General features: G+C 55.1%; 3 protein-coding genes across 4 annotated transcripts; 1 reads left to right on the forward strand and 2 right to left on the reverse strand.

Moving 5' to 3' along the window:
* Positions 1 to 555: 555 nt before the first annotated feature.
* On the reverse strand, positions 556 to 14,541 carry PTSG_10792 (uncharacterized protein). The gene is made up of 40 exons (XM_004988701.1): positions 14,188 to 14,541; positions 13,659 to 13,784; positions 13,291 to 13,378; positions 12,957 to 13,052; positions 12,660 to 12,725; positions 12,323 to 12,430; positions 12,080 to 12,161; positions 11,732 to 11,823; positions 11,407 to 11,538; positions 10,916 to 11,059; positions 10,619 to 10,701; positions 10,321 to 10,442; positions 9,952 to 10,033; positions 9,513 to 9,690; positions 9,273 to 9,374; positions 9,001 to 9,049; positions 8,568 to 8,752; positions 8,206 to 8,387; positions 7,922 to 7,982; positions 7,618 to 7,740; positions 7,274 to 7,385; positions 6,914 to 7,060; positions 6,245 to 6,331; positions 5,923 to 6,005; positions 5,598 to 5,723; positions 5,271 to 5,347; positions 4,920 to 4,998; positions 4,685 to 4,781; positions 4,215 to 4,447; positions 3,824 to 3,922; positions 3,429 to 3,625; positions 3,130 to 3,208; positions 2,819 to 2,890; positions 2,423 to 2,551; positions 2,185 to 2,274; positions 1,934 to 1,994; positions 1,741 to 1,789; positions 1,535 to 1,610; positions 1,225 to 1,285; positions 556 to 1,012 (listed from the first exon to the last, which is right to left on the reverse strand). The coding sequence occupies exons 1-40, from the start codon at positions 14,295 to 14,297 to the stop codon at positions 963 to 965; spliced, it is 4,215 nt and encodes a 1,404-aa protein (XP_004988758.1). The 5' UTR covers positions 14,298 to 14,541; the 3' UTR covers positions 556 to 962.
* Positions 14,542 to 14,570: 29 nt separating this feature from the next.
* On the forward strand, positions 14,571 to 22,500 carry PTSG_10793. 2 transcript variants are annotated; one of them, XM_004988702.1, is made up of 9 exons: positions 14,571 to 14,784; positions 15,389 to 18,519; positions 18,776 to 18,918; positions 19,216 to 19,312; positions 19,515 to 19,641; positions 19,835 to 19,935; positions 20,298 to 20,527; positions 20,892 to 21,013; positions 21,433 to 22,500. In XM_004988702.1, exons 2-9 carry the CDS (start codon positions 15,714 to 15,716, stop codon positions 22,121 to 22,123), a joined length of 4,317 nt encoding a protein of 1,438 aa, XP_004988759.1. In that variant the 5' UTR covers positions 14,571 to 14,784; positions 15,389 to 15,713; the 3' UTR covers positions 22,124 to 22,500. The 2 variants fall into 2 exon arrangements, with proteins under 2 accessions (XP_004988759.1, XP_012493099.1); XM_012637645.1 differs by lacking the exon at positions 14,571 to 14,784 and adding an exon at positions 14,910 to 15,103.
* On the reverse strand, positions 22,426 to 27,269 carry PTSG_10794 (uncharacterized protein). Its single transcript, XM_004988703.1, has 2 exons — positions 26,637 to 27,269; positions 22,426 to 26,286 (listed from the first exon to the last, which is right to left on the reverse strand). Exons 1-2 carry the CDS (start codon positions 27,057 to 27,059, stop codon positions 22,684 to 22,686), a joined length of 4,026 nt encoding a protein of 1,341 aa, XP_004988760.1. The 5' UTR covers positions 27,060 to 27,269; the 3' UTR covers positions 22,426 to 22,683.
* Positions 27,270 to 27,620: the final 351 nt, after the last annotated feature.

The following is a 27,620-nucleotide window of genomic DNA, read 5'->3' on the forward strand; positions in this document are numbered from 1 at the left end:
TCTTCTTTTCTGGTCGGGTGTAGGCGTGCTCCTTCCACATCTTGTTCAAACCGTGCCGCTGTCACTTGTCGTTGTTGGTGTTGTTGTTGTTGTTGTTGTTGTTGTTGTTGTTGTTGTTGTTGTTGCCTTAGTTGAGCACTGACGAGAAGGACACCTGCCCCGTCCCTTACGTTTTACGTGTGGCTCTTGTGATTTTGTCTCTTGATTCATGAGCGCGTGTTGTTTGTTGCTTGGGCTGCTGTTGTGTCAGTGGCTGAGGTGGATGGGCGCGAAGACTTACCTGCATGCATCTGTGAAGGGAGTGCAGCAGCTGCTGCAACCCACGTCGCACATGTGGGTGTGGCACTGCTGTCTCGCTTTTGGTAATGGGCATTTGGTACTGTCTTTCCGCGACCACCATCATCTTCCTCTTGTGAGTGGCATGCCCCACAACAGCAATACAAAAACAGAAAACTTAACAGCAACGGAAAGAAGATATGGGAGCGCGTACTTGCGTGCGCGTGTGCGTGCGTGTGTGCGTGCGTGTGTGCATGCGAGTGTTGGTGGCAAGTTGAGTGTGAAGCAGCTGTTTATGTGCGCGCATGCAGGACAGCGGGGAAAGAAATCATGTAGCGTGAATCAAGCAAGCAAGCAGCCTATGTGATGCGGGAATATGAACAAGGAGAGGGATAGCGAGGAAAAGGCAAATGGGAAACAACAAAAGGGCAAACAATACACACACACACACACACACACACACACACACACACACGCACAAACACACACACGCACGCACAAACAACATAATATTGCATGGAGTGCGCGGAGATGAAAGATAACTGGAGCAAGCGAGAAGGTAATGGAAGCACACAAGGGACAAAGAATGGTCGTTGCAGACCAATACGGCAACACCGCCATGCCTGCAAGCATTTCCAGCAGTGTACGTGATGGCTGCGCGTGATGCGTTGGGATCATTTGGCCATTCAGGCCTTGCTGCCAAAGATGGCACCCACGCTGAAACGGGGCACGTTGTCTGTCGAGGATGGTTTGAGGTTTTGTTGTCGTCATGGTTGTTGTGGATGGAGGCAGTGAGTATGTGAGGTGCGGGAGACGAGTCACGCAGTGCACATGCATCAATTGCAGCACGTGCAAGCCCAACCAACAAGGGGCACACGAATCGCCACCACCCACAACAACCGCAACAGCAACAACCGCAACAGCACAACAAGCAGCACGGGCACTTACAGAACATGAGGCAGAGGAATGTGATGAGCCCGGAGATGAGCAGGGCCAGGAGGAAATACCACTGATGCAAAAGGAGACAAAAGCCGAATCGGAGCGGAGTGTAAAGGGGTGAGAAGCGTGAATTGGGAGAGACATGAGCGCGTGAGCGCTGTACGTGTGTTGTACGTGTGTGTTCGTCTGTGTTTGGCCCGTTTCGTAACGCAGAAAACGCGTACTCATGCAGGCCAAGGCTCGAGTCATAGCTGTCAATCACGAAATGTGCGTGCGTGTGTGTGTGTGTGTGTGCGTGTGTGCGCGCGCGTGTGTGCACCTTGTAGTTTTTCCAGATGATGTATCGGAAGGTCTTCCAGGGACTCGTGAGCCAGAAGAACGACGTGGGCGGGCGGCTGAACGGTACGCGCGTGCGTGGTCATGAGTGAGTGAGTGTGTGAGTGTGCAAGACGCAGCGCAGGCCAGCCAATGGACGATTGGAACTGTGAGCAGAATCGCAGCAGAGTGATTTAACGCTCATCTCACTTTGGCTTCTTCAGCTTTGGGAACTGGTTTGGTTCCTTCCGCCCAAATCCTGCACATAGCACATGAAGGAGAAGGAAAGCATGAGCACGTGCCGAGTACCAGCGCAGGCGTAGTTACATCACACACACACACACACACATACACACACATACACATACGCACACACACACACACACGTGTGCGCGCAACTGACCATTGTCTTTCTGTTCTGCTTCCTCGGCAGTCAGCAGTTCAATCTCCACTTCCAATTTGCCCTTGAGAGCGGACAAAGGCGCACGTGACAAGAAGGATTGGTGAGTGAGAGTATATTGTTACAATCGTCAGCGAACACACATACACACACTCACATACACACACACACGCAGACGCACACTCAGACACAAGCATATATACACACCCATACCCCCCTTCCCACACACACACACAAAAAAGGCACTGACGTACCGTGAGTTCCTCGCCCTTTTCGCCGCCGCCGCGGGTGCACGGATACACACCGGCAACGCGCTTCGCCTTGAAGAGGTTGATGCGCTCGTGCTGGTGGCCGCAGGGTGTGTGTGTACGTGTGTGTGTACGTGTGTGTGTGTGAGGGGGGGGGAAGCAATGGAGTGAGCGGAGGGATTATATGACACGCGGTGAGCTGAAGATAAAACACACACACACACACACAGACGTGTCTTCTCACCTTGTCGTGGTACTCTTGAGTGTACATCTTGCACTTCTTTGGCAGTTTGAAGGGAGCCGGCATCTCCAGCAAGTTGAGATCAATCGCCGCCAGGAAATCGTCGGCGGAGAACAAGTCGTTGTCCCACACCTGCGGCGCGCACGCACACACACACACGCACACACACACACACGCACACGCACGCATGAATGTGGATTGGTTGATTGAGTGAGTTAATCTTAGACACGCTTTGTGTGTGTGTGTGTGTGTGTGTGTGTGTGTGTGTGTGTGTGTGTGTGTGTGTGTGTGTGTGTGTGTGTGTGTGTGTGTGTGTTGTGTGCCGCAACTGGTGTACGCGCACTTTCTCGACAAAGCACTCCTCCCACTCGCAAACAAATGAATGCGTGGGTGTGTCACCTGAAGTGCGAGGATGGGCGGAACCTTGATCTCCTCCTTGTCGCGGGAGAGCAGGCTGCGCTTCTTGTGGAACTGATGATGGGGGACAAGTGAAGATGGGAAGCACACAAATGTGCATGTATGTGTGTGTGTGTGTGTGTGTGTGTGTGTGTGTGTGTGTGCGTGTGTGTGTGCGTGTGCGCGTGTGTGCGTGAGAATAAAGTGGCAGGGAAGACTGGGAACTGTGACGCACATGTACACACGCATAACCACACGAAAAAGATTGCATGTCCACGCGAGCAGGATCATGTGAGCAGCACGAGCGAACGCACCACGAGCTTCTCCTCTGCCGGGTAGTACAGGAACTTGAACTTGAGCCGCCAGTTGAAGTTGCCCTCGCCATTCAGCGACCTGGCATCAAACGGTGGGGGAATAGGGCAGTGGTGTAGGAGGGAGTGGTGGCGGTGGGGGAGGCGGAGGTGGGGATGAGGCATACGCGCTCACACATCAACAAAAGCCAGCACGATCCAAACAAGTCAATGCAGACACATACACATCACACAACATCATGATGTATCACACCACATCGTGATACAACACCCCACACCACAGAGAAAACCAGCAGCCTGACCTGTAGTGGGTGTCTGTCTTTGCCTTCTTGCTCTCCATGCCGCGGAGGAGACCGGAGACGTAAATGTCGCTCATACGTTCGCCCGTGATGCTCTTCTCATCCAAAACAACGTCGTATGTGTTGTACACAACAACGCGCAGCTCGTACTCCTTTGGCTTCCGCGGCGAAATGTCAATGGGCGGTGGGATGGGCGGGCCCTGTGGTGGTGGCGGTTGGTGGTAATCATGATTGGGGGGGGGGAAGAGCACATATGTGAGTGACGTCAATTCATTGCACAGACAACACACACACACGCGCACACACACGCATACACACACACACACACAGAGCACGTACACAACATACAAATGCGCAGTTTATTGCCTGCAGGCAACAACACGCCACTGCATGCTTACATCAAGCGGGAACATGTCGATCCACATCTTGAGCCGTCCCTGCTCAACCCCGGGCTGGCAGTCGTTGTACAGCCGCCGTGTCTCGATGTGCTCCGGCGTCTGCAGGCATGACAAGATTGGTGGAATTGGGGGTAGGGAAGGGCAGGTTAAGGGAAGTGAAGTGAGGGGTGTGAGCGTGAGGAGTGGGCATGCGCATGCATGCACGTGCTGTGGGCATATAGTACAGGCACATGTTCCTTTTGCCAATAACAACAGTCCCTACAGCACGAACACACACCCACCCGCCCACCCACATACCCACGCTCACACACCCCCCCACACACACACACACACACATACCCACCGCCCCCCCCCAACACACACCCACACAAATGCACACAGTCGCACGCACCCAGTCCATGCTGTGCAATGCGCTGAGCGCTGCGTTTTCCAGCTTAATCTCCATGTCGTTGTCTGGCTCCAGATATTGGCACGTGAACGTCTCAATGCCTCTCTCTGGCAGTGCCGTCTTCACCCAGACGTTGTTCGGGTCGTCGCTGTACAACGGTTCCGGCAGGTCGTGTTCCTCGCACAGCTCGCTCAGAATCTCCCGCGGTGTGTGCGCATCGCGCCATGCGTTGAAGCCTTTGGCAGCAACGGGCGGACGTGGACACGTGCCATTGGTTGGATCCGATGAGATGAGTGGCCGTGGTTGATTTGGTTGAGCGGTGGAGGTTGAGAGCACGTGTGAGCAGTGCATGTGTGTGTGTATGTCTGCATGCAAGCAGTGCATGTGTGCATGTGCATGTGTGCGTGCGTGCGTGCGTGTGTACATGTGTGTGCATGTGTGTGCATGTGTGTGTGTGTGTGTGCGCGTGTTACCTTCGCGCGTGTATGTTTGCGGCAGACCACATCGCGGCCGGCACTTTGAGAGCCAGCGGTCCTCGAGATCAATCGTCGTCGCACCAACGAGGTCATCCTGTTACCACGATCATGGCAATGGCGGTGGTGAAAATGGCGGTGAGAGTGTGGTGAGAAATAGACACGATAAATGTAATGCTCGCATCTATACCATCGCCCCCTCCCCCCTCTCCAGCACCTTACTGCACCACAGCACCTTGTCGAGCGTGTCCTGGTCCCAGACGGAGACACGAAGTTCCGTCTGCAGCGGAATCACCGCTTCAACCTCAAATGTCCTGTGCACACACACACGCACACACACGCACACATGCACATGGGCAGAGACAATGGTGAAAAGCATGGCGGTGTGGGCAGCAAGCACCGTGTGTGCGTGTATGTAGTGTGCAGGATGGCAGACAAAACGCAAAGCGTGACACAAAGTCGCACACACACACACACACACACACACACACACACACACACACACACACACACACACACACACACACACACACGACACACACACACACACACACACACACACACACACACACGACACGGTACGCACTTTCCAAAGACGGGGGAGAGCGCGTCTGGGATGTAGTTGCTGACGTCGTTCACCACGCGCTTGTTGCCGAGGTGGATCTGGTGTTGTACAGGAGACAAGGCGGTGTGGTGGTGTCGGAGGGGGTGGCGAGACACAGCAGAGTGCAGTGGCGGATGCAAACAATTACGCGATCAAGAACGACGTACACACACGCACGCACAAGAATGACGTACACACGCACGCACACACGCACACACGCACACACACACACGCACGCACACGCGCACGCACGCACGCACGCACGCACACCACCCAACACCACCACTACTACTACCGCCATCACGTTACCTGGATGTACGAGTCACAGCCGCCGTTGGCGTCCTGCGGTTGAAAGTCTTCGCCCCTGACGATATACACGCGCACGAGCACACGCGTCACATCCGTCTGCGCCTCGCGATCAAAGGTGCTCCCGGGCTAGCACGGTTGAGTATGTGTGTGTGTGTGTGAGAGTGTGTGAGTGTGTGAGTGTGCGAGTGTGTGAGTGTGTGAGTGAAGTGTAATCATCAGTGGAATCCATGAGTTCAAAAAACGCGCGCACACACACATACACCACCAGAACAGGTACACCACCTTCACACATACACCACCAGAACAGGTACATGTGCTCGCTTACCGGCACTTCGTCGACGTCTGTGATGACGTGGATTTTGCCCTTGAACATCCCGCTCTCCCGCTGCTGCCCAGTCTTGCCACGCACTGCACACACGTGACGGTGGTGGTGGTGGTGGTGAAAGGTGGTTTAATGATGAGTGCAGGATGCAAGGGAGCGTGTTTGCGTGTGTGAGCGAGTTGCGAGTCATACTGTTGCTGAGAGAGTGGGGCACAGGGCGCAAAACACACGAGGCATTGTCGAACGCAATGTGCTGACATGATGTGACAGTGTAATTGCTTGCAAGCAAACCAAACACGAACAAGAACACGCAAACAACATTTACCGAGAGAAAACGAAGAGACAACGTCCTCAAGATCAAAGACGCGTTCCAGCTCCCACTTGTAGATTGTGAACACGTTGCCGCGATACCCTGGAGATGAGACGGTAATGAGATGGGGGTTGGTGGGTTTGGTGAGATGGGGGTTGAAGTGGATGGTGCATGGTGGGATTGGTGAGATGGGGGTTGAAGTGGATGGTGCATGGTGGGATTGGTGAGATGGGAGTTGAAGTGGATGGTGCATGGTGGGTTTGGTGAGATGGGGGTTGAAGTGGATGGTGCATGGTGGTGGCTTCTGTCTCGCAAACCAGTGCAACTAAAGCAATCGCTGCTCTACACACGCGTGCAGAACATGCGAACACACGCAAACACATGGGAACAAACAAACAAACAAACAAACGAACAAACAAACAAACAAAGACAAACAAACAAACAAACGAACAAACAAACAAACAAACAAACGAACAAACAAACAAACAAACAAAAACGAACATACATACAAACAAACAAACAAACAAACAAACAAACAAAAACGAACATACATACAAACAAACAACGAACATACATACAAACAAACAAACAAACAAACAAACGAACGAACAAACAAACAAACAAACAAACAAACAAACAAACAAACAAACGAACAAAGCAAGGCAAACTAATACAAGCACTCACTCTTGATTGCCTCTGACTGCTGCATGGAGGCGTAGAATTTCGTCCACCAGTCGATTTCATCCTCCGTAAAGTCTGGATCCTGTTTCTTCGCCTCCTGCAGAATGCTCTTCGCATCCTCGTCCTTCTTGTTGAACACGCTTGCCCGGTCTGGTGATGGTGGTGATGGTGGTGGGTGATGGTGACGATGAGCGTTGAAACGGACGAGATAGGAGTGTGTTGTTGGTGTTCTTGAGCAACTCAAGTACACACGCACACACACACACACACACACACACACACACACACACACACACACACACACACACACACACACACACACACACACACACACACACGCCACGCTCCACCACCGCACCACACCTCCTTCGCTGATGGCAATGACGGTGTTCCTTGTGATGGCGGCGAGGGCGGGGTCCTTTGGCTCGGGAAAGTGCGCGTAGTTCATCACGTGCTGAATCTCATGCGTGCCGACCTGGCGACACAAGGTGATGGTGGGGGGATAGGTCAAGGTGGAAGTGACGCACAGGAGAACACGGGTGCCTGTGCTTGTGTATGCGTGTGTACAATCGTAAACAACAATCATCGAACACAGCAGAGGAACAGACAAAACACACAAACACATAAACAAACGTGCACGCTTACATGCACTGTGCATGTGGTCACGCCTCACACGTGTGTGTGTGCGTGTGTGTGTGTGTGCTGACCTGGTCAAAGAGCGGGCAGGTGCTCTGCTTGACGGTGGTGGAACGCGTGCTGTGGTGACCGCAGATGAGATACACATACGGATCGGAGAGGCCAGACGCGTCCTCAGCGATCAACTTGCGCGCCTGCAGTCCGTGGAGAGAGGAAATAGCATGAGGTGACGTGGGGCGGGACGGCGCTTGCAATGAGCTCATACGTTTGTGGTGCATGAACATGCACACTCACAGGCACAGACAGAGGCACAGACAGAGGCACACAAGCACACGGGCGTGTATGTGCACAAACGCAGCACCGCGTTGCGCGCACCTGGTAAATGTGTGCTCTGACTTGGTAGAGCTCAAGTTTTGGATAGCGGTAGAACAGGCCACTGTGCACATATGCATGCAATGTTGATGTTGCATGGAACAAAAAGGGGAAACATAAGTGATTCGAGAAGATGACAGCACACACACACACACGCACGCGCACACACACACACACACATGCACACACATGCACACACACACACACAGAGCCACTGTCACCCGCCATCCCTTGCTCCGTCTCTCCATCCATCCCTCCTCCCTCAATCTGGCCACTCGCTGACGTACACGCTGTATGTCTGCTCCTGCTCCTCTGGTGTGAGCGGGGCAACCTCTGCAAAGTCAAAGCCGGGGATGGGCTGGCGCTCGCGGTGGAAGCGGCGGCTGCGCACAAGATCACGACGGCGTCGCTTCTTGTGGAACTGGCTGCCAAACGAAAACGCATACAGCCACCCCTCAGGGTCGCCCTCCTGGTATTGTGCAGTAAATATATATGTGTGTGTGTGTGTGTGTGTGTGTGTGCGTGTGTGTGTGAATGAGTTGAAGGGTGAGTTGTGAGTTGTGCGAAGAACAATCCACGATACGTCAGCAGAGCGTAAACACCTTTCATCAAACCACTGCCACCACCAACAGCAGCAACAACAGCAGACCATGAGTGGGTCTGCCTCGTCCTCCTCGTCTGCATCAGCATCAGCATCGGCTTCGCCAGTGTCGCCATCTCTGTTCTGCACGCGAGCAATGCGTCGACGTGTTCGCGTCCACCGCCGCCGCCGCACGCAGTGGATCCTCTTCTTCGCGGGGAAGAACGTCTTGCTTGCAAACGACACCGCATACGCTGCCCGCCAATGGCCGCGAGGAGGGAGTGGGAGAAAGGGGGGGGGGGTTGGATTGGAGAGGGAGAGAAAGGGTTGAGATGGATGGGATAAATGATACAATGAGCTCATGGGTGTGCATGCACAGTTGGGGGGGGGGAGGGGTGTGCGCGTATGTGTGTAATGTGAATTGTGAGAATTGAGTCGTTGGCATTGGCGGTTACGAAGGTGAGCAAAGCTCAGGTGCTTTGCTGTGAACGTGCGTGCTCACCCCATCCTTCGTGGTCGCACGGCCGCGCTGTATCTACTTCCCAGTCGCCCTGAACACAAGAGCGCAACACAATGACACAACGAAGCAAAGCGATAAGCACGGGGTGAGGATTCAAGTAGATGGAAGCTTGTCATGACACAGCAGAGCACATACACACGCACACACACACACACACACACACAAACATCATCTATCCATCCACTCTTTCTTCCCTTTCCCCCTTTCCCTGTCCATCCTCCACTCTCCATGCTGTGGTGTGGTGGCGTGCACACCTCCCATGCCCAGCCCTCGTCCAGCTCCCAGCTGTCCTTGTCCGCTTTCTCCCGCGGATTCAGCGCAGAGAACGACGGGTGCGACGTCGGGTTGCGCCAGCCCTGCGCAGTGGTGATGATCGTGATGGTGTTGAGTGGTGGTGGTGATGGTGGAAGGGAGAAGGACAGACACAGACACGCATGCACGCACACACACACACACACACAACAATGTCCCCCCTCCTCTCCTTTCGAGCGCACCTTGAACGGGATGAGACGCTGGTTCTCCCAGACCTCCTCCGTGACGGCATCAACAGCCGCCTCTGGATCAAATTCAACAATTTCAGGCGCAATCTCCCACTCGCTCGTCCACTCCCAGCCCGTGGGCAGAAGCACCTGGTCCTTTGGCTGCTTCTTCTTCCGTGTCACATCCGTGTACCTGATGTCGGTGGCGTTGGTAGGAGGAGGGAGATTGAGTGAGTGAGTGAGTGCGTGTGTGTGTGTGTGTGCGTGTGCGTGTGCGTGTGTGCGTGTGTGTGTGTGTGTGTGTGTGTGTGTGTGTGTGTGCGCGCGGGCGTGTGAGTGTGTGTGTGCAGACAACTGCGTGATGGATGACAAAGACGACGCGAACATTTGACCTCCACCATCCCTTACACCATCCTCTCTACGACGACGACCACCACCACCACCATCGACCCACCTGCCGATGCCCGGGTCGGCCCACTTGGTGAGCATGTACCGCTGGTTTTCGTACACCTCAGACAGCACGGCAAGCGTCGCGGCTGAGGGGCGGGAGGAGGAGGAGGAGGAGGAGGAGGAGGAGGAGGAGGAGGAGGAGGAGGAGGAGGAGGAGGAGGAGGAGGAGGAGGAGGAGGAGGAGAAGATGACAGGAGAAAGGGGCGTGAGCTTCGAAAGCTTAGCTCAACACAAACATGCAGACTCACATGCAGACTCACACACACACACACATATTTGCACACATGCATAACACACTTACATGCACACACACCACGACCACCACCACGACCACCACCACGACCACCACCACGACCACCATCGCTGAACGCACGTGATTTTGGCCAGAGGGCGGTGTACTCCGCGTCGCCAAACCACGCGCGGAACTGAATCTGGGCAGGGATGTCGCCCGTCTGGTTCGCTTTGGAGCGATTGGCAGCCGGCAACTTCATAAACCTGCACACGCATAGCACAGTGGTGGGGATGTGATTGGGGAAGGAGAAGGCGGGTTAATTTCGTGGATGTGAAGCTCAAGCGATGGCACGCATGACACTGCCACAACACACACGCACACACACACACACATACCACAAGACACAACAACACACGCCACAAATCAATTGCATACATACGCTGTCTGGACTTGTCCAAACTGCTTTCCGCGGTGTGCCGGGTTCTCGTCAAACATGATGTCGGAGACGGGAACACGCAGGTACTGCGTGGTGTGAGGGGGCAAGAGATGGTGGTGGTGTGGGTAGCAACAAAGTGAGAAGATGCAGAACGACCCAAGTACACACACACATACACACACAGGTGTGCAAGTGCTAATACATCCACACGCACACATGCACACACGCACACACACACACACACACACAAGCAAGCCTCAACACCAACACCACCAGCAACATCAGCAGCAAAACACGAACCGCTCTGCGCTGGTCGTCTGTGAGGATCCAGAGAATGACGTCTGGGATGGAGAGTTGGGGCTCGTAGCACATGTCCATCACCTGTCCACGAAGATCAGGCACATCCTCTCCGCAGATGTCAAGAATCTTCATCGCGCCAAGCTCCTGGACATGGTTTGGAGGGAAGGGAGGAGGGAAGGGGTGAGGATGAGGTGGTGTTGGTGTTGGTGGCGTGTCACGTTGTATTGTGATGGCCGTGGTTGTTCGTAGAGGCGGAGGGTGAGTGTGTGAAGAGATGACATGATCGTGGACAAGAGAATCCGCATTGTCTCGGCCCCATGCACGCACACACGCATGCACACACGCACGCACAAATACACGCACATGCACACAATCATATGTACACACACAATCATATGCACATGAATGCACGCACACACACAGTCATATTCACCACACACACACACACATGTACACGCACACATGCATGCAAACACACGCACAAAACGCACCTTGATCTTCTTGATCATGGTGCCTGCCATGGCGTTGAAGGTGCGAATGCTCGCGTTCCTGAGGCGGAAGAGGTGGTAATCGAGGCGCGTAAACTTCCCGTCTGGCAGCGCGGGCAGCGGCTGCTGGCACAGCTGTCACGCCATTGAGGTTGGGGGGATTCAAGGTGAAGGGAGAAGGTTGGTGCAGTGAGTGAGGGTGGAGGATCTATGGACTGTGACACAGCACAACGGCAACACTGTTCACAACAACAACAACCACCCCCACCACCACCACCACCATGAGGTTCACGACCGCCAGCACCATCGTGGTTCCCGATGACGATACCTTCTGGAATGTCTCGAGGGCGAGGATGGCGTCGTCGGTGAGATCCAGCAGCGCATCTTCCTCAATGTCCCGCTGCGACTGGAACACAGCAACTGCACACGCACGCACGCACACACACACACGTACACACGGGCACATGTACGCATGGGCACATGCACATACACGCACGCACACACATATTCACACACAGATGTGATTGTAGTGGTGGTGAGCGTGTGCGAGAGTGTGCAGTGAGGGATGATGTCGAACACAAGTGAACATGTGCACGGCATGTGCAAGTGTGTGTGTGTGTCTGTGTGTGTGAGAGAGAGAGAGAGAGAGTGTGTGTGTGTGTGTGTGTGCATTTACTTTGGTGGCAGATGTCTTCGAGGGACGCTGCGAGCGTGCGCAGGAAGTTGAGCGTCTTGTACCGGTAGTCAATATCCTCCCACTAAACACACACACACATGTACGCAATAGGTGTGAGGCACAGTGAGGAAAGACGCATGAGAGCAAGAATTGTGTGCGCGCACACACACATACACACACAGACTCACACACATACACAGACACGCACATACACACGCACACGCACACATCCAGGCCACGCACGTCTGATTTGAGTTCGAGGCACGGCTTTCTGTTCTCCCAGGAGATGTAGTAGTAGCACGAGCCGTCGAATGTCGGTTTGGCCGGCGCAGTGATGCTGCCCTCCGTGTCCTGACAGTCGCCGGGTGGCGGCGGCGGTATTGTGATGATGGTGAGAAGTGAGTGGAGGTAAGCTGCAGAAGAAGCAGAGAAAGTCATGCCACACACACACACACACACACACACACACACACACACACACACACACACACACACACACACACACACACACACACACACGCATACACATGCACACACACACACACAAAGATGAAATGCAGTACTGCATGGTGCAACGGACCGGGTTTTCAAGAACGTTCCCGATGTTTCCGATGGACGCCTCGACACGGATGCGACAACGTCGCATCTGACCAGCATCGTGGTGATGGTGGTGGTGGTGGTGGTGGTGGTCATGGTGGTGGTGGTGGTGGTGATGGTGGTGGTGAGTAGTTGAGGAAACGATCATGAACAGGGGTACAAAACGGCGCATACAAAGCACACAGATCGACACATGTGCAACCATACACACACATACACACAGACACGGAAACACACACAGACACACACAGACACACACACACTCTCTCTCTCACGAAACAAGGCATGTTGCCGTACCGGCCTGCGGGGCGGCTGGAGCAGAGGAATCGACGGGGCCATCGTACTTGAGGCGGAGCTGAATGCGGCCCTCGCCTTGCTGTCATACCGTGGTGCACATGGATGGATTGGGTTGTTTGAGCGTGCGCATTGGCGAACAAGCGCATGCACGTGTTTGGGTGCACGTGCTTAAATGCACGTGCGAAAATGCACGCACATACACACACGCACACACGCACGCACGCGCGCAAACACACGCACAAGCGTACAAACACAAACACACGCGCAAACACACGTACACCACCGCCGCCACCTCATCCCCTCGTTGTTGCACTAACGCTGAGCGAGTAGAACTTGGTTTGCGTGCGATCTCCCATGAGCACGTCCAAGCGAACGGTGCATTTGCCAAGCAGCCGGTCCCGCGTCCTGAGACCACAACACGCACGCACGCACGCGCACGCACACGCACACGCACGCATACGCATGCACATGTATGTTGATCCGTCACCACGGTGAAGCACCACACGGTTTGCAAGTGGCAGCAATGAAACCACACACAAGCACACGCACACACACACACACACACACACACACACACACACACACACACACACAAAAGTGCAGATATGCGGGTTTCATGCTTCATGCACAGCTTTATTCGTACAACAGCGCCCCCCGCCTCACTCCACCCCGCATGGGATCGTACCGCTCTTTGTCCTTGACGGTGATGTTGAGGGCGGGCGAGTTGGCGGAAAGGGGCGCGGGCAGCGTGAACTTGAATGTCTCATCCCATTGTGGGTTCAAGTTGTTCTTGATGACCTTTGTCTTGAACCTGTGCAGAGCGAGGTTTGGGTGGCGGTTGTGTGTATGCGTGAGTGCCATTGCTGGTTGCAACACGCACTGAACACGAGGCCATGCACGCACGTCCGTGCACAGAGAGAGAGAGGGGGGGGAGGGAGGGAAGAGAGAGGGGGGAAAGAGAGACAGAGAGATGCAGAGACAGAGAGAAAGAGAGAAAGAGAGATGCAGAGAGAGAGAGACAGAGACAGAGAGATGCAGAGAGAGACAGACAGAAGCACACACATACACCCGTCACACACACACCCACACCCACACACACACACACACACACATACACCCGTCACACACCCACACCCGTCACACACACAGACACACACCAACACACGTACGCACACACCAACATATCCCCACAAGTACCGCAATGCATGACTCACTCAGTGCCTGCCAACTCGAGCACGGCGTATGGGTCTGATTTGCCTTTCTTCTCCACGTTCTTGAGGTCCGTGGCACGAAGCACGGTCACCTCCAACTTGGGTTCCGCCATCTTCGTGGGTTCCTTTCGCCAGCTCTGTGTGCTCCACAAGCTGTGTCAGCAACTCACACACACACACGCCTACACACAGCACAACACGTCAGTGCGCGCTGTGCCTGTGTGCTGCTGTCTGCTGTATGCTGGTTGGTCTGTGTCCGTGTGCACGATGAGCGTGCACCCACCCACTGCTTCCGAGCACAGCAAAGGCTTTTCTTCCTGCTGTTGTCGCGTCGTGCTGGGCTGGACTCCAGTCCTGAAGATTTGTGAATGTTTCACACGAATTCTCGACACTCGTCATTCGCTCCCTCGATGTTGTGTGCCTGTCCGACTGTTGTGCACACACACACACACACACACACACACACACACACACACACACAACCATCAGCCAGGCCAAGCACCAACCAGAGCTCTCACGCCACAAACAATCACATCCATTGATTGACTGGCAACAAGTCGACAGGACGCAAGCAGTCGACCCAAGCATCGCCAAGCACGGGTATGGGGTGTGCGTGCGTCGATATGCATGGTTGCGTGGCCTTTTGCCTTGACTTGATTGTCAGGTGGACGCTTTTGAGACGCGATACGGTTGTGTTTAGGGAAGAACTTTTGTTCTGTTGGCGGGTTCGTGGCGCGTTGTTGGTTGTCATCATCATCGAGCCGTGTTGTTGCTTTGCTTCGTGGCTTGTTGTTTCGTCCTGCCGCTTCCGGCAGTTTTTGCTCGTCCTCGCGTTTACTCCACACCAACAACGCAACGCTCATCCCATCCACCCACATCATCCACCCACATCTTCACGACTGCCTGAATCTCTTGCACGGTGGGTGGATGCTCTTCTCTCTTTTCCTCTTCCGTCTTCTCCTTGTTCATGTCCATTTCAATCACACCAAGTTTAGAACTCACCCCGACGCATTCGCACGCAAACATTCGACATACAACACACAATTGCACACCCACACACACACACACACACACACAACACACACACACACAATTGCACACACACACACACACACACACACACACACACACAACACACACACACACCACACACACAATTGCACAACACAACACAACACACACATGCGCCACCTTTGCTCTGCAGTTTTGTCAGGCACATACTAGCTTCATCCATCCGTCCACGGAACCGGTTCAGAGACACGAACGACCCACGTCTCACGCAGCCACAACCCCACAAGCATAATCTATCGTCCCTCATCAATCCTCGCCCATCTGCACGTCTGCACCAACGCTCACACACGACAACGACAACAACAACAACCACGGCACCGCCACCTTCTACAACGGCGAGGGCAGGTGCAGCTGCGTGCGTTCATTCCCGTGGCCGCCGGCACCAGCCATTGAGTGCCAATGGCTGTGTCCGACATTACATACATACGCACGTACCCGATGACAGCAGCGCACTCATCATGCCATCCAAGCAACGCAAACAGCGAGTGCAGCAGCAGCAACAGAACAAGCCGTGCGCTGCTTCTTGTCGCGTAAGGCGCCAACCACCATCAATACCACCACGCCAACAATCACGGAGTGGTGGTCGCATTCACATGGCTGTTGTGGCGGTGGCAGTTCTGGCGCTGTTCGCACTGCTGGCCATCACAGCAACCACAGCCGCCGCCACAACACCACCATCAACACAGGTGGGCCGCGTGCAATGGAGAGTGGTCACCCGAGCATACAACGACTCCCACTTCACCCTCGCCCTCGTTCCCAACAACATCAGCACTACCAGCAACAGCAGCAGCAGCATCAGCAACAGCAGCATCAACATCAACATAAGCAGCGTGGTGGGTGAAGATGGACCACCGCCACAGAGCCCGTTCGCCATTCTTCCCGCCATCACGGTGCTTGACTCTCCACATGTGGTTGGTATGACCGCTGGTGGTGGTGCGTCGAGCGACGATGACTATGACACCGAGGACGACGCATTCTACCCACCGGCATCGTGGGTTCTGGCCACCAACAACACCGTCGTGCTTACTCTCCGGCCCAACGTCGAAGTGAAGGCACGGAACACGGTGGCAACACCAGCATCATCGTCATCATCATCATCATCATCATCATCATCATCATCATCATCATCATCACGGCCACTGCCCATCTTCCAGTTCACATCATCGCCAGACCACGTGCAAGAGGCGCTACAGCTCTTTCGCGTGCACGTCTTCCTCTCACCAACCACAACAGTATCCACCACCAATGCAACCACCAACAACAACACCACCAATACCACCAATACCACCACCACGACTGCTGGCGTTGCTGTGCTGCTGCCGTATTGCAAGCGCGTGTATTCCCCGCGCTGCTTTGCGCCGGACCGCCCGTATGTGCTCGAGTGGGCGACGGCGTTTGGCGCCGTGCCTGCGCTCGCCCCCGATGCGGCTGCAGCAACTCCAACACCTGCTGCCAACAGTAACAACAGTAACAACAACAGCAGCAGCAGCAGTGCATTTGATGCTGACGTTGGCGGTTACATGGCCACCCCGCTTGTCCTTGTCGACAGCAGCAGCAGTGCAATGGACATTGACACACCGCCAGGCGAAGACATCAACAATACCAACAACACTACTACCACCAGCAATGCCACCACCAACAACACTACTACCACCAGCAACACCACCAGCACCAGCGCAGCGGATGCGTTGTTTGCGAGTGCAGAGGTGGTGCTCACGACACCGTCCCCGCGTGTCCCCGTCGTGTCGTTTGAGACGATGGCTGTCGGGAGCACGTGGGCGGCGTGTCGCATCGTCCTCAATCGCTCCGACATCACCGTTGTTGCTGCGCTGTACATCGACCGTTTGGGCAACGCCGAGTTTGACTTTGACCCCAACAACCTCGACACGCCCATTCTGGACGCAGGTGTCATTGACGTTGTCATGGACGGGCTAAACGCGTTTACCGTCGCCCTGTACAACCTGCATCCGTTTACCCACTACCGCCTCGCCCTCTCGCTGCACACGCCCACGGGCGCCTATGCCCGCGAGCAACTGACGTTCACGACGCTTGTGGACAGTCCAACCACGCCCCTTGTTGACATGCGCGTGCAGACGTGGTCTGTGTTTGAGACGTCGTTCCTGGCGCGTGCAGACCCGATACAGCCTGCCACGGGCATTGTGCATCTGATCGAGACGGAGATTCGCGACACGCTCACCAACGAGGTGAGCACGTACGAGCACAGCTGGGGCATCAACGCAGGCTACTGCGCCAACCCCTCGGAGAGCAAACCCTCGTTCAGTTGGTTTGTTGGCGGCGTGCTGCCCAACACGCGCTATGAGCTGCGGTCACGCGCAATCCTCTATCCGCAGCACACCTCTGACCTGATTCGCACGTTTGGGTCCGTTGTTGTGCTCGATCCAACCTTCCAAGCAGCACCAGCACCGGAGACCCTGCACCAAGCTCGCGCTGGTGCTGATGCTGTTGTGAACGGTGACACGGTTGATGCTGTTGTGAATGGTGATGGTGGTGATGATGCTGTTGTGAATGGTGATGGTGCTGGTGCTGGTCGTCGTCGCCGCTATGCTGCCACGGATGGCATTGATGCCGTAGAGGCGATGGATGATGCTGCTGTTGGTGGTGATGGCAGCATGCACGCTGCCCTGCTCGACGACAGCGCTGCCACCGCTGCTGGTGGGACTGTGATTGGACGGCGGGTGAGGCGCGTCACACCACCACCACCAGCAGCAGCAGCAGCAGCAGCCGCCGCTGACGACAGCGATGAAGGTGGACGGAACGTGGACGGGACAGCGGCGCCACCCTCAGATGTTCAGCTCGAGTCGCCGTGGACGGAGTGGGTCACGGTGACCACCAAGCAGGCAACGCAGCCAGCGCTGATACTGGAGGTGCAGTCGCTCAACGCCACGCACTTTGTGGTGATGTGGCAGGACCAGCGGCCCTTTGCGCCGCTTGTTCGCGTCGACTACTTTGTGTATGATGCAAGCAACGACACCGTCCTGAACGGAACGCAACCGGACACAACCGCCACCAGCATCATCCTCAGCCACGCCCACCTGTACCCGATGGGCGCCCGTGCCGTGACTGCTGTTGTTGTGAATGCCATTGGGGCAAGCCCACGCAGCAACAGGGTGCAGGTGCCCGCGTACACGCCACCACCACCACCATCTGACAACAGCGGCAGCACGGGCGGTGTTGCGCTGCCTGGGTATGCACTGGGCATCATCATTGCCGTCGTCGTCATCGTTCCACTTGTCGCGTGCTACGGTGCGGCGCTTGGAGAACAGGGGTGGCGGGTGGGGGACGTGTTGGGACTCGGGGTGGTGATTGGTGTTGCTGTGGATGTGTGTGTGTGTGTGTGATGGGGGGATTGGCTTGACAGCTTTCACGATGACATCTTCCTGCTTGTATTATTGTGAATGCCCGTCTTGCTCACACCTTAACGCCTGCTCTGATGTTCATCACACACGCACACGCACACGCACACGCACGCGCGCGCACACACACATGTTCACGACTGCAGTGATTTGGCGGTACCGGGTGAATGTTCTGTTCCAGTTCCCCGAGGAGGACGAGTGGGAGCTGAAGCGCTCTGCTGTGACGCTCGGTCGCGAGATTGGGCGCGGCGAGTTTGGTGTCGTCAGGAAGGGCGTCTTCAACGACCAGGTGCACACACACACACACATGTATACACACGCACACACACACACACATGCACACACAAAAACACACACACGCATGCACACACAAACACACACACACCCACGCACGCACGCACGCACGCACGCACATCCATGTATGTGGTGTTTCTTGTATGCATACTGCCTGGTTGATAATGTATGAATGTGCTTGTGATGCGATAGTCAATTATCTCACTCTGTTTGACTCTTTTCCGTCTCATGCATCACATTCATCCCACTCATCACTGCCCGTGTCCCTCCAATCCATTATTGCTGCGGTCAGGTTGTTGCTGTGAAGATGTTGCGTGCAGGCACGGGCCTCGAGCAAGCGCGCGCATTCATTGACGAAGCGAACGTCATGAAACAACTTTGCCAAGCAGGTACATATCCTGTGTGTATGTGTGTATGTGTTTGGCTCAGTTGCACTCCTTTCAGTTCGATCTCCACCCCTGGTTGCCTTTGAGTGTGTGACTTGCTTTGTGAAGGACATCTCACCCACTCCACTCCACGCATCACACGTGCTCCTTCCTTCCTTCCTTCCTTCCTTCCTTCCTTTCTTCGTTTTGCGGTTGCTTGTGCCAGAAAACCACCCCAACATTGTGCAACTGCAGGGCGTCATGATGCAAGCGCATCCGCTTGCTGTTGTCATTGAATTCCTCAGCAACGGCTCCCTTCGCTCCCTTCTTCTCGACACACGCGCGAGGCACCCGTAAGTTGCGGCACTCGGTGCTTGCTTGCGTGCTTGTTTGTGTGTATACGTGTGTGTGTGTGTGTGCGGTGTGCGTGTGTTGGACATGTGATCCTTGTGTGACACGTATGTGTGTGTGTGTGTGTTTGAAATGACTTCATGTACACTCATTAGTTGCTCGCCCCACCCCACCCCCTCCTCTCCCCATTCCCAGCGTGTTTCTTGATCTGCACCAGCTGCTGCTGTTTACACTGGACATTGTTGAGGGCATGTGCTTCGTCACCAGCAAAGGCGTCATCCACCGTGACCTCGCAGGTGTGTGATATCTGTGAGTGTGTGTGAGTGTGTGTGTGCGAGAGAGAGAGTGTGTGTGTGTGTGTGTGCGTGTGTGTGCGCGTGTGTGTGCGCGTGTGTGTGCGCGAGAGAGAGAGAGTGTGTGTGTGTGTGTGTGTGTGTGTCTGTGTGTGTGTGTGAGTGTGTGTGAGTGTGTGCAATGGGCGGGGGCGTTGGTTGTTCGCTGTTTTTTATTTGTAGGATGGCACTGTGGTCACTGAATGGTTGATACCAGCCATCACTTCTTCCGCATCGCGTGTGATTCTCTCCACAACTCAACATCCGCTCACACACACGCACAACGCACACAACACATATACACCCCCCTCCCAAACACCGTGCAGCGCGCAACTGTCTGGTGACCACGGACTGGACGGTGAAGATTGCAGACTTTGGGTTTGCGCGTGCGCCCTTGCTCGAACGCAACTACCAGGCCATGTACACGAAGCGCGGTGATGTTGTGCTGCCGCTGCGATGGGTTGCGCCGGAGGTGTTCACGGACGGCCGATTCTGCGAACTGTCAGACGTGTGGTCGTTTGGCGTCACCATGTGGGAAATCTTCGCAAAGGGAGAGGTGAGCAGCTGTCGGGTTAGAGAGAGAGAGAGAGAGCGTGTGTGTGTGTGTGTGCGTGTGTGTGTGTACATGTGTGTGAATATGCGAGTGTGTGTGTGTGTGTTTGTATTTTGTGTGTGTTAGTGTGTTAGTGTGTTTGTATTTTGTGTGTGTTAGTGTGTTAGTGTGTTTGTGTTTTGTGTGTGTGTGTGTGAGCGTGTTTGTGTTTTGTGTGTGTGTGTGTGTGTGCTCGCGTCTGTCTTCACTTGTTTTGCAAGCACTTGACTTCCGCTGCTCACCTCGCCATTTACATTCACGAACAACAACAACCCCCCCTGTCACCTACGACACCTCTCCCCCTCTTCCCTTTCTTCCCCCACATCAGCTGCCGTATGCAGACATTCCTCAGGAGAAGCTCGTCTCGCAGATATTGTCTGGTCGCCGCCTGCACCAGCCCGACGACTGCCCGCGCCTCCTCTACATGCTCATGCAGCGCTGCTGGGAACGGTAAGCACGCCACGGTGCTGTGGTGTGGTGTGGTTGTGTTGCATTGTTGTTGCTGTTGTGTTGCATTGTAATCGTGTTGCTTCTTGGTTTCTTGGTGTAAGCCATGATGCGCGTCGCTTCTTGGTTTCTTGCGTCCCACATCCTCTGCTGTTCATCTCTCTTGCTCTCCCGTCCCTTTCACCCACCGCCCAACGGTTTCTCATCACCCACGCTCTTGCTGTCGCCCACTCACCATGCCCCGCCCACAACAACAACAACAACAACAACAACAACAACAACAACAACAACAACAACAACAACAACAACAACAACAACAACAACAACAACAACAACAACAATAACAACAACAAAAACAACAATAACAACAAAAACAACAACGACGACGACGACGACGACGACCACCACCACCACCACCACAGGGACCGCCCAAGCTTCAGCGCCATCAGAACGTTTATCCTGAAGGCGATTGCCAAGTTTGGCCTGTCGACGATGGAAGGGGAACGAACACACCCTGAATCGCGCATGGGTATTGCCCGCACGCCCCACGGCAGCCACGCCCACACGAGTGGCGGCAGCACCGACAGCGGCACGACGGCCGGTGGCGTCATTACAACACGCCATCGCGGCAGTGCCAAGGAGGATGGATGTGGTGGTGGCGGTTATGACGATGCTGTGACGAGCACCACCGCTCTCACGCTGGCGTCGCTGCTGCCAGCCACCACCACAACGACAACAACAGCACCAGAAGCACCACTGTCGATGACAAGGATTGGCAGGTGTGGCGATGGGGCTCGGGACAAGGGCATGTCGGTTGGAAGCATCACCCCTGGCAGCGACACCGCACTTGGGTCGAGTCTCGATGCAGAATTGGCCGAGTGGACAGATATGCTGCTGGACAACGGCATTGATGGCACCTGCCGCACAAGCAGCGACCAACAACAACAACAACAACAACAACAACAACAACAACAACAACAACAACAACAACAACAACAACAACAACAACAACAACAACAACAACAACGCGGGGAGGTGCTTGTGCTGTTTAATGAACGCACCGGACAGCAACCCCAACACAAGTCCAACGTCATTGGCAGTAGTGTGGTGTAGCATCGCGCTTGTGTGTATGTGTGCTTGTGGTTTCCGACTGAATCCCTTTGTGGAATGGCGTGGTTCCAGTGCAACGTGGTGTTTTTCGTGTGCGTGTGTAGCGTGTTGCCATGATTATCACTATCATAATTAGCGGTTTCTGGTCTGTCTGCAAGCACCCTTGCTTGCGTCAACACTTGCCATTGCTTGTGTTATTTACGTTACATTGTGGTTTTAGTGACACCGTGCCCCTGCGCGTGCATTGACGCGTGTTGTGCACTGTAGAGTTACAGCTTATTCTCTTTCTAGTCATTGCTGTTCACGTCCCTGCTTGCGTTTGTGTTTTGATTTCACTCACAGTCAAACCCATCACGAGCACAAAAGCAAATGCAACACCAGAAGAAAGCGAAGACAAAGAGAGGGAAACTTTGAAGAGACACACAGCCACACTCCCACCCACACACCCACACCCACCCACACGCGCGCGCGCACACACCCACACCCACCCACACGCGCGCGCGCGCACACACACACACACACACACGCACGCACACCCACACGCACACACACACACACACACCTCAGCAAGCGTCTGGGCAGTTCTTTGTGGTGACACCAGAACCAACAGCTACGCATGAGCCAAGACCTTTGCAGTTAAGACGAGTGATGGCAGTGCCAGTTGCGTAAATCTTCTCCTCAATCGACGTGATGGATGCAAAGTCAATGTTACTCAGCGATGTGCACGACTGCAGAAGGAGAGAGCCTTTGATCTCCGTGAGGTCACCAAAGTCAAGGTTGGTGAGAGATGGGTTGTTACTCAGGGCAACAAAGCCGCCAACACTTGTGATGCTTCCGAAGTCAATGCTGGTGAGTTGCTCGTTTTCCTGAAAGTACATGCCGCCACCCACTTGCGTCATGTTCGGGAAGCTCAGGCTGGTGATGTGGTCGTTGTGCTGGAGGAAAATGTAATCGCCCACGCTGCTGATCATGCTAAAGTCAACCTGGGTCAGCGTTGGAATAGTGAGATCGAGCTTGCCGCCGACGCTGCGAAGACGAGCAAACGTGACACTCTGCAGGTTGTTGTCGCTCAGGTCCAGGTCACCACGCACATGCTCGATGAGACCCAAGTCGAGCGTGGTGATGCCGACGTTGGCGTGGACACGAAGATCGCCACCCACATGCGTTATCAGGCCAAAGTCAATACTGGTCAGGACGTTGTCGCTGACATCGAGGAAGCCACCGATGTAGGTGAGTTTGCTGCCAAACAGGATGGAGGAGAGTTGGTTGACGCTCAAGTCAAGGTCACCGCCAATCAGGGTCAGGTCACGGAAGTTGATGGTGTGAAGATCAAAGTTGTTTCCAAGATCGAGGCGGCCACCAACATGTGTCACATTGGCGAGGTCGAAGCTGGTGATGCTGTTGTCGTTCAGGACCAGGTCACCCGTGACAACCGATAGCGCGCCAAGGTCGATGGAGGTATAGCTATTGCCTGCAAGCAGCAGGCTGCCGTTGACATGTGTGAGACGGCCGAAGGAAATGTGCTCTTGGTTGTTGTCGGGGATGATGCGCAGCGTTGCCCGTGAAGTCACTGGCTGGATATTCTCAAACACAGTCTGGGCAATCGTCAGCACACCAGCAACAGTGGGCATGCTTGCAAAGTCAACGCTGACCAGCGCTGGGTTGTTGCTGAGGTCAAGGTCGCCAGCCACGAAGGACAGCTTGCCAAAGCGGATGCTGGTGAGGGCGGGGTTATTGCTGAGGTCAACGCTGCCACCAATGTCAACCACGTTGGCAAAGTCGATGCTGGTCAGGCCGGGGTTGCTGCTGACGTCAACGTTCCGGCCAATTGAGGTAATGTTACCACAGTGGAGGCTGGTCAGGGCGTTGCTGTTGAGATCGAGGTGGTCTGTCACGGCTGTAAGGCTGCCAAAGTCCACACGCGTGAGCGCGTTCTGCTGCAGATAGAGGGAAGACACGCTCGTGAGAGCACCCAAGGACAAATTAGTGACGGCGTTGTTGTTCAGGCGAAGATAACCCAAAACGCTTGTCAGGGCGGGTATCAGCACGCTTGTGAGCATCGGGTTGTTCTGGAACAGAAAGCTGCCGGTGCGGGTGAGGGAGCGGAGGTCAATGCTCGTGACCCTGGGATTGTTCCGCAGGAAGATGGTACTGCATGTGCCGAGTGAAGGGAAGCTGACGATGGTAAGCCCAGAGTTGTTGTCAAACTGCAGCTGAGCGGCGCTGGTGACGTTGCCAAAGCGGATGAACCTGACGCCACTGTAGGCAATCTGCAAATTATCAAGGAGCGCACCGTCCTTGAGGGAGACGCGGTTGGTCCCGAGTGACAGCCGACCTTGCACGTGTGAGAGCGCTCCAAAGTCAAGCCACTGCATGTTGCCGATGCCCACGTCCCCGCCAACAGTGGCCAGCGCACCAAACCGGATGTGGTTGATGGGGTTTCCAGAGAAGTACATGCGGCCCCCCAGGCTTGTGATGGACCCAAAGTCGATGCTAGTGAGCGCTGTGTTGAATTCAAAGTACGCAATCCCGTCCACACGGGTGAGGTTGCTGCCGGAGAAGTCAAGGCTGGTGAGGGCTCTGTTTGAGACAAAGTACAGCATCCCGCCAACAGTTGACAGGCGGCTGAAGTTGATGCTTGTCAGGCCCGGGTTGGAATGGATGAGCAGGTCACTCCCAATAGTCTGGATGTTACCAAGGGTGAGCGTGTTGAGGCTGTTCACTGCGTTGATGCTCACCACCCCGCCCACCGTCGTGAGGAGGCCAAAGTCGATGCTGGTGAGGGAGGGGTTGGACCCAACATTCAGGTCAGCGCCAACACTGCGCACGGAGGAAAGGTCGAGGACACGCAGGTCGTTGCCGTTCAAGTTGACACCCAGACCCACGTGCGTCAGCGCGCCAAAGTCAATCTCGGTGATGACGTTGTTGGAGAGGTCGATGCTGGAGGAGACGCTGCGAACACGCTCAAACTGCACAGAGGCCAGCTGGCCGCCCTGTGCCGTGCCGCCCTGCGCCGCGACTGACCCGACGGTGGTCACATTTCCAAATGAAAGCGCCTCTGTGGCAGGCGAGACATCCACGACGCCAATGTGCTGCAGACGGGCTGCCTCATCGCAGCAGCAGTTGTGCACTGTCGTCGCTTCACAGTAGTTGGCGCCGGAGAACCAGCCAACGACGGTGGCGTTGCTACAGTCAAGTGCAAACGGCGCAACGCACGTGGTGGTGGTGGTCGTTGTGGTGATGGTCGTGCTGGTGGTTGTCGTCGTTGTCTTCGTTGTTGCTGTGGGAGTCGTTATGGTGGTGGTCGTGGTGGTGGCAGTCTTCGTTGTTGCTGTGGGAGTCGTCGTGGCGCCACCACCGGTACTGCTGCTTGCGCTGATTGCGGGAACAGCAACAAGGGCGACAGGGACGGCGACAGCCGCGGCCACGAGAGCCGCAACCGCCACGAGCAGCAGCAGTCGGCTGCACGGCCAGCAGCGGCTGCGCTTGACAGCCACATCACTGTCCGCAACTTCAGAGTCGAGCAAGCGAAGGTCCTGCAGCATCGGGTTCATGACAAACGACGGCAGACCCTTTGACACGCGGTCGTTGTCCTTGGACGCGTTGCGCTTGGGTGGGGCCGGGGGTAGGGGCAGGTGTGGGTGGTTCCGGCTGCGTTCGTGCAAGAAGAGGAGACCGGCGTCTGGATCCGAGTACAGAGCCTCTTCTTCTTCCTCTTCCCCATCGCTCTGGTGGCTGTTTTCGACGTTGTCGTACAGGGTGGTCTGTGCAAGCGGCACCGCGGGCTGCATATACCCCTCTTCGTGCTGCTGATGCTGCTGCTGTGGCATGTCGGTGAAGACATTTGCGCTGTTGCCTTCGACGTTGTCGTACAGGGCATTCTGTGCAAGCGGCATCGCGGGCTGCATGTGCTGCTCCTCGTGCTGCTGCTGATGCTGCTGTGGCATGTCGGTGATGGCGCTTGCCCTGCTGTTGTTGCCGATGTTGTCGCCATCAACGCATGTTTCAGCAACACTTCCGCCTGTGTCCTTCACCAGCAGAAAGGGCTTTGGCTGCTCGTACACGCGAAATGTGTCGTCGTCACTCTCATCCGCACGCCCAAGATCATACACGTCGTTGCCTTCCATGTCGACGGTTTCCATCTGCACGGGGCTCTCTCGAATGGCCTACACATGTGTTGTGTTGTGCATGTGATCATGTGTGTATGTGTGGGTGCATGGGTGCGTGTGCATTAGTATGCGTGTGCATGTGTGCGTGTGTGTGCGTGTGTGTGCATGGGTGCTTGCAGGTGTGCATGGGTACATGGGTGTGTGTGTGCACACACTGCATACAATTGATTGGGTGTGCGAGCTTTTGCATGTGTGGATGCGTGGCGGTGTTGTTGAGCAGGGAGAAGCAGACGAAGGACAGATGAGCAGAAAGAACAAGCATGCTTGGATTCAAGAATGAACCAGACAATCCACGGTGGCCTCTCTCCTCGCGTTGTCCCTGCCCTCTCGCACTGCTGTGCTCTCACCTCAAGCGCATCGGCAATCTGCTGCAGGAGCGTGTTCGGGACGCGGATGTCCCTGCCGTCGTCCTCGTCTGGGAACCAGCGGCAGTGGACAGTGTCCTTGGTGAAGTGGGCCTTTGCACTCGGCACAAGGAGCTTCGTGCACATCTTGATGAGGAAGAACGGCTTGCTTTGCTGGACCATCTGAGACAGTTCGACGCTGGTGTTCCAGGTACTGGCCGGGTCATCTTGGCCATACATGCTCGTGCCCATGGCGACAACCAAACAGCACTCGCTGAGCGCGGTCTTTGCACTCTCCTTCAGGGCGCCCACCGCTCCGCTGGGCCCAAGGAACACGCTCAGGGCACGTCGCTCGAGAGCTGCCTTCAAAGCATGCGCAGCATTGTTGGCCTCGTCCCCTCGGAACGACACGTACACATCGAACATGGCAGTCACGCCGATGCTGGATTCGAGGGCCGTCAATGACAGGCCAACAAGCGCGTGCCGAGGCAACAATGGAAGTGTGGATGAAGGATGGACAGCAGGCGCCGTGTCGTCGAGTCTGTCACGCGCAACTGTCCAACTGTCGCTTGTTGTTTGTTGGGTGGGCGTGGCTGATTTTGATTTGAGCAAAATCCGGAAAATACATGCATATCGTCACGAATCGTCGTACGATCAAGTGTGTGTTGTGCATGGTGTGTGCATGGTGTGTGTGTGTGTGTGTGTGTGTGTGTGTGTGTGTGTGTGTGTGTGTGTGTGTGTGTGTGTGTGTGTGTGTGTGTGTGTCCAGACTCACGGCGTTTGGGTTGAAAAAGTTATCAAATACCGCATGCATGCATGCATGCCACTTTTTCATTTATGGCATGTCGCCAGCACGGCTGGCAGAGTTTTGACATGCGTGTTGTGTTGTGTTGTGTTGTGTTGTGTTGTGTTGTGTTGTGTTGTGTTGTGTTGTGTTGTGTTGTGTTGTGTTGTGTTGTGTTGTGTTGTGTTGTGTTGTGTTGTGTT

Source organism: Salpingoeca rosetta (genome assembly GCF_000188695.1).
Source record: "Salpingoeca rosetta unplaced genomic scaffold supercont1.34, whole genome shotgun sequence".
Lineage (NCBI taxonomy): Eukaryota > Choanoflagellata > Craspedida > Salpingoecidae > Salpingoeca > Salpingoeca rosetta.